Below are 7,327 nucleotides of genomic sequence, written 5' to 3'. Positions count from 1 at the left end.
AAAACAAACAAAACAACCTTTTCATTTAAACTTTTTGCTTCAATTTTATTTTTTTTAAAAAAGGTTAAAAAATTCCTTGAAAATTAAACAAAGCATTTTGTTTGACCAAAACCAAAACATTCAGTCTAACCTGAAATATGTATTATATTTTATTTACTTTTGCATTTCAGGTTGACTTGAAACTTCCTCCACCCCCTCCAGCCCCCATTGTTTTGGTTCAGGCACTGGTCTGTAAAACTGGTTATTCATACAGTTGTACACAAAACCTACGTAACCCTCTCCAGTCTATACAAAACATAGCTGTTATATCACCTCCCTTGCTTATTGCTCTGACATCATCCATCTCTGTGAATCCCTTTCTTAGCAGCAAATTTAAACTTCTTATCCTCATCTTCAAGGCCTTCTATAACTGTGCCTCTATCTAATTAGCCACTTGTCTCTAATCATGTTAACCCCTCCAAATCCTCCAATCCGCCAAGGTTACCATCCTACCACATCCATTTGTCAGCTGCTCATGCCATCACCTCTGTACCTTCCACTTGGCTTCTTACACATGAAGGGCTTGTCTTCACTGCAGGATAAATCAGTGGCACTGCAATCGGTGCAATGACGTCGATTTAGCGGCTCTGGTGAAGATGTGATAAGTCAATAGGAGAGCACTCTCCCGTCGACTTCAATACTCCACCTCTGTGAGTGATGGTAGCTATGTCGGTGGGAGAGCGTCTCTTGTATGTCACTTATCTATATGACTGTAAGTCCTCGGTGCAGGGACTGACTCCTACCATATATCTGTATAGCATTCATCACTCTCTGGCCTCACTGGGACCTCCAGGAGCTGCTGCAACATAAATGTTAAATGATAACAATAGTTATAATAATAATAGCCAAATTACATTGCCCAGTTTACAGCATCATCATTTCCCCTGTGGAACAAATCAATGAAGCAATATCCCAAGGCCTGCCTCATCTTTATTCAAAGTTAAATTAATTCTGAAAGCTGCAAAAGTGGATTAAAATGAACACAACCTTAAATTACATCTCTTCATAAGCACACGCTGCTCAGAACCAATATTAAGGCTGTAAGCACTTGCAGTATAATGGAATATCTCCTGCCAGATGTATGTGTTCTTTACCTCATCTAGCTTTCCACTTTTTTTCTTTTTACAAGCCATCCATATGGCAGGACCATTAAACATGTCATAAAAAGACTGCTCAAGTGGCAGTCTTGTTACCCTAATGAAATTACATGTTTTTTAAATCCTTGCCATTCCTACCACCATATGGTATGAAAACACAGGCCTACTGGGATGCCATTTCATGTAAAGTTTAAGTGTCCCACTAGTGAATACATTTAACTGTAATAGCTCTTTTGTTAACTTTTGTTACTTATGCAACCAAACCAAAGCTAGAATGCAAGTGTGAGGAATCTGGTAAGCAGGAAACTATTATTCCCATCAACAACCTCATTGCGGACCTATCACCCTCCAGAGTGGACACGTAGGCACATCCCTAGCCAATAGGGAGAGGGGGCAGAAACTCTATGTTGACACAGGAAATAATCTTTATCTGTAGGAAAGGCAGTGGCCAGGTGGCAAACTGGGAGCAAAGCAGGGAAGCTAACTGCAGGTGGAGCTGCTGAGGGATCCAGTGAATTGGGCTGCAGCAGAGTATGTGTGGAGTAGACCAGTGCCTCTGAAACTTTCTGGACTACTCTACCCCTTTCAGGAGGCTGATTTGTCTTGCGTATCCCAAGTTTCACCTCACTTAAACTACTTGCTTACAAAATCCAGACATAAAAATGCAAGTGTCACAGCACACTAATACTGAAACATGGCTGACTTTCTCATTTTTACCATATAATTATACAATAAGTAATTTGGAATATAAATATTGGACTTACATTTCCGTGTACAGTATATAGAGCAGTATAAACAAGTCATTCTCTGTATGAAAGTTCAGTTTGTACTGACTTTGCTAGTGCTTTTTACGTAACTTGTTGTAAAACAAAGCAAATAGCTAGATGAGTTGGTGTACCTCTGGTTGAGAACCACTGGAGTAGACGGTAACTGGCATACATTGCAACCAGATTCAGGTCTGTGCAGTACTTGTGGGAAACAGATCTAATGTATGGGTATAGGCACCAGTATGCAATTCTCCACATGTGCTTTCCCCAAACAAATGTTTCAATCATGTTCCTATTACAATAATATTAAGAAAACATTACCTAGGTAATCAGTAGTCACCTTTGAAAATCATAACCCAAACGCACTGGGGGTTTTATGGTCAGGGGAATTGCCAATGAACTTCATGTTCTCCAGGTCTGCACTGGGTCAACAGCTACTAGGAAAAAAACCACTTATTCTTTAGTGCCTCAATGAAACCAGTATTAATGACATCAGTGGGTAATTTATGTGTTTATTTGACAGAACGCACCTCTGTATTCACAGCCTACACACTATTTTAATAATCTTTGTACAAAATATGCCTTGTAAGGCCTCATTTGAAAACTAATAACTCACTGGTCAATAATATCTTGATGAAATGTATGTAACAATATTACAAGTAAAGTTATGAACATAAGCCGAAATCATGACTGAAGTGTGTTTACCAGACAAGTTTGGGAAGCGGGTAAACCTGTTTCTCAGAGACAAAGGACAAGTTGATGTCTGGCCAATGCCCTCAAAGTGAATAGGCCATCCCCTATGAAGTGGCCGTTCTTTGGCAAGGAAAGGGAATAGGAACAAACAGATCTGAATAAACAACTTAGCAAACTTCCCCCCACACCAGACTCCCTATCACCTTGCTCTCATTTGGAAAGAACTTTATCTAGGGGTCCCTCTCAGGGAGATTCATTTCAAAAAGTGACTGAACTATAAAAGTGAGGAGCAAAAACCACTCAAGTTATATCTTTCCCTGTCCATCTCCCTCTTTGCACCTAAGATAAAAGATACAGCTGTTGGACTTTGGGGGCGGGGTCCTGACCAGAAAAGTTTAGAGGGATGGGGTAAGTACTTTACTTTGAATTAAGTATAGTTTGTTAAGTTAGGTACTAGGAAGCATTTTATCTTTATTTTTCTTGTAACTATTTCTAACTTTTATGCCTCATTACTTGTACTCACTTAAAATCTCTCTTTGTAATTAAATGTGTTTTATTCTTCAATTGAAACTAATACAGTACATTAAGTTAAACTGACTGGGTAACTCCATTTAAGGTGGCAAGTTATTGTGTATCATTCCCTTAAAGGGACAACAGACCTAATATCTCTGGACTGTCCAGGAGAGGGCTGGACAGAACAGAATTTTTTGAAGGGAAATCTGGGACTGGGAGTGTCTTGGGGTCACTCAGACACTCAGGGGCACCTGCATGCTGATGGCTGCTTGTGAGCAATCCATGTTGGGAGCTCAGTATGTCACAGCCCAGTATGTCATATATACACAATTTCTTTCTGTTTTTTTTCCAATGCCTGCAAGCTCCTTCTTGAAACTTCACGTTAAGTTGAATACTACTGACCACATGGCTCTTGATTCAGTCCATAAAAATGCATTGCAGTGAGCTCAATCTTTTTGCTGTTAGGCGTAAGGTTTGTTTTTATTAAGAGAGAGAGAGAGAAAAGTTGCTTTTCATGTCTGGTTAACATTTTTTGAAAAATATGAAAGGTTATATGTGAAATGTTTAACCCAGCTGCTGTACTTCCTAGCTCTTTCTCTAGTGATGGGGGAAAATCTTGATTTAAGTGATTTCAAGTCAAAATTGAAAAGATTTTTTATATCAATATTCAATGATGTTTCAAAGACATAATTCAGTGGAGTTGTTGTAGCTCTGTTGGTCCCAGGATATTAGAGATATACGGTGGATGAGGTATTATCTTTTTTGGGTCAGTTTCTATTGGTGAGAAAGACAAGCTTTTAAGCTACACAGACCCGAGCAAGAGCTCTCATCAACAGAAGTTAGTCCAATAAAAGACATTAACTCACCCACCTTGTCTCCATAATTAAGTGGAGAAAGTTTTAGTATCAATAGAATTGAAGTAGAAGGAACAAATTTAGCTGGTCATTAGTCCTCCGTAAATTAGGCCTTACACTATGTGATCAACGCACATTTAAATGAACAGTTAATTCATTTTATTGATTCAAGTCCCAGTTGAGTAAACAAGAGTAGTCCTATTGACTACAATAGCCCTACTCATGTATTTAAATTTATGCACTGGCTTAATCACAGAATCATAGAAATGTAGGTCTGGAAGGGACCTCAAGATGTCATCTAGTCCATCCTGCCGCATTTAGGCAGGATTAAGAATACCTAGATCATCCCTTATCAGTGTTGTCTAACCGGATCTTAAAAACCTCCAAGGATGGGGATTCCACAACCTCCCTAGGTAATCTTTTCCAGTGCTTAACTATCCTTGGAGTTAGAAACATTTCCCTACTATCCAACTTGAAGTCTTTGCTGAAAAATAATGTGATTCAGAGCCACAATGCATGAGACAATGAAAATGGCTGAAGTTGGTGCGAAACTTTTGGAGACTATTTTATTACATATAGTCTGATTCTGCAACGCTTATTAAAGCTCAGCACCTACCCAAGAACAAGCCAACTCAAGATCCAATGGCTGGAAGCTAAAGCTAGATTCTGACTAGAAATGAGACACACATTTCTTTTCACTGGGAGGGTAGTTAACCACTGGAACAACTAACCTGGGGATATGGTAGCTTCTACATCACTTGAAGACTTTAAATCAAGATTGTATGTCTTTATAAAAGACATGTTGTAGCTCATCCAAAAGCTATGTGCTTGATGCCGGAAACCACTTGGTGAAATTATATGGCCTGTGCTATATAGGAGGTCTCACTAGATAATAATGGTCTCTTCTGGCCTTGGAATCTATAAATACTGAACAGAGGCTATTATATTAATTGAACTATGATGTCGCTGCACACAATATTTATGAACCAACCAAAGTCACTTAAAAGGAGATTTTCAGTAGGACCTGTAGCTGGGAGGGGAGGGGACTTCCTTGTTTTGTCTATGCTTTGTAGAACTCCCCAATGCATCGCAAAATCTTGTCCCAAAGTTGTTGCAATCATATGAGTAATTTTATTTATGTGAGTGTACCTATCGAAGTCAATAGACCACTTGATTTAGGTGAGCAAGGTTACTTCCATGCACAAGTGTTTGCAGGGTCAGGCCTGAAAAACAAAGGCAAGACAAGGCATGGGATAACTGTTCAGGAAAATGAGGGTATAGGGAATATTAGTAAGGGGAGCAGCATTGCAAATATTCCTGGAAGAACAGGGTTTGAAGGAGGGATTTTTAGGAGAGCTGCTCTTGATTAGAGGTAAGAATAGGGAGCTAGTTACAAGCATACCAGAAGCAGGGAGGGGATTAATTTAAGGTACAAACCTGAGAATGAGAGAGGGACATGAAAGGTTCAGTGAGTGGAGAGGATTAGGAAGAAAGTGGAGGCATGGGGAGAAGCGAAAGCAGAGGTGTAATTGAGGGCAATTTTAGGGAAAGGGCACATACTCTGTGATGGCACAAAAGAGGGAATCCAACTTATTAGATTCTTGACTAGAGCAGGACAAATAATTGAATTTTTTGTTTGGTTGTTAAACTGAAAAATTAGGGGGGGAAATACAGGTTGACCCAAAATTAATTTTTTTTGGTGTTTCTCACCGAAACAAAAAACTGGACAAAACTGAAAAATAAGGAGGTCATTAGAAGCCACCAACAGCCTTCAGGATATTCCTTTAAAAACTTAAATAAAAAGCATCTGTCCTCTCATTCAAGCTCTAGAGGTAGGTCTGCACAAAAATCCCAGAACCAAAGAAACCCTATATTATGAGATGTTTGAAATCTTTGGCATTTGAAACGTATCTGATTTTACATATGATCGCTGTGTTTATAGTGGTCAGAACCAAAACCATGGATCTAACCAAATCTAAAATTTGATATGTTTAAAACCCAAATCCTGCTATTAATTTTGTGGCATGAAACCATCTTTCACAAGGTTCCCAGCTTCTTTTTGCTTTACAAGTCACTGCAAATGAAGGGGCTGATCCTGCTCCCATGGAAACCAAGGATAAACCTCCCACTGAATTCAATGGGAATGGGATCAGTCTCTAAGACTGCTTTTGTCTTTACCTGTTTATAAACTGAAAGACAAGATTGTCATGAAGTCCAAGCTGCAATCACTACACTCTTCATTTATTTACATTTATTTTAGATTTTTCTAGCCCACTTTTCATACCCAGAAAATATGTGATAGTGAAGAATCCACATAATATCCTATTCAACAATAATAGTTAAAACTGTATGTGTCACTTCTCAAGTCACAGAAATATCTTACTGGTATATGACTAAACCATAGTCAATTGCCAGGCAGGATGTCAGAAGAAGGGAAAAGATAAGAAGATAAAGGAAAAAGGAGAAAGCTAACAAGGAAGGAAGGAAGCGGGAAGCAGGGTGGAGATGAAAGTTTCATTTTAAAGAAAAAGAGAAGACAATATTTTGAAGGAAATTAATGTGCTACAATTGTTCCTGAAAAATAGTGTCAAAATCTGTGCAGTGTCACATGCTGTGAGCCCAGTATACTGTGACTGCATCTTCACAATGTCATAGACATTCTTGCTCATTCTTGCCTTTGTTCTTTGATGGAAAAATGATTTACAGTAACCATGAGTGGATATAGACAAACTTACATCATATGGTACTGGGAAACATATGTTTAGTGCTGTGGTGCACTGGTTGCTAACTTCCACCCAAAAGGTGGATTAAGTGGTAAGGAGCAATGAAGTTTCAGTTATGGATAAAATGATTCCTTATGTATCTTTCAGTTTTGAGTCAAATTTATGTAAGTCTATAAAGGTCTCTGGGAATATTCTGAATGAAGATTATAAATGTAAGTTATAATAGGGATGTGTGACAAATTAATAATGAACTCAAAATCTAAGTTCAAGGTATTTTTTCATTTCATTGTAAACTCAAAGTGGACTTTGCTTTTTCTAGAAAATTTTGGTAAGGTACATGAATATTTCATGTAAAAATTAGCCGACTTTCCAGTGAAAATATGATGGTGTGTAGCCAAAAAAATGACTATTTCTGAGCAAACATTGGCCATTTTTAGAATGATTTTTTTCTCTTGAACTAAAGAACTCTTGAACATTTCTAGTTTTGAAAAAAAAATTGGGGTGGGGGGAGCTCTTTAGGAAGATAGGAATGGCCAGATGGATCAGACCCCAGGTCCACCTGTCTCTGACCGTGGCTAGCACTAGATGTTTCAGTGAAAGGTGTAAGAACCCACGCTAGGTAGATGTGGGCTAATCTGCCC

The 7,327-nt window shown here is 38.6% G+C and overlaps 1 protein-coding gene across 1 annotated transcript in view; it reads right to left on the bottom strand.

The window, feature by feature from the left end:
* Window positions 1-763: 763 nt before the first annotated feature.
* CPZ (carboxypeptidase Z) overlaps window positions 764-7,327 on the bottom strand; it is a 78,457-nt gene continuing 71,893 nt past the window's right edge. Inside the window, exon 12 of the mRNA XM_084626750.1 lies at window positions 764-835. Within this exon, the coding sequence (XP_084482876.1) occupies window positions 779-835 (57 nt within the window). The 3' untranslated portion in view covers window positions 764-778. The remainder of the gene's footprint in view (window positions 836-7,327) is intronic.

This window comes from Lepidochelys olivacea (assembly GCF_965140295.1).
Source record: "Lepidochelys olivacea isolate rLepOli2 genome assembly, chromosome: 4".
In the NCBI taxonomy this organism is placed as follows: Eukaryota; Metazoa; Chordata; order Testudines; family Cheloniidae; genus Lepidochelys; species Lepidochelys olivacea.
The sequence above is the reverse complement of the archived record's forward strand: the minus strand, read 5'-3'. Positions and strand labels throughout refer to the sequence as shown.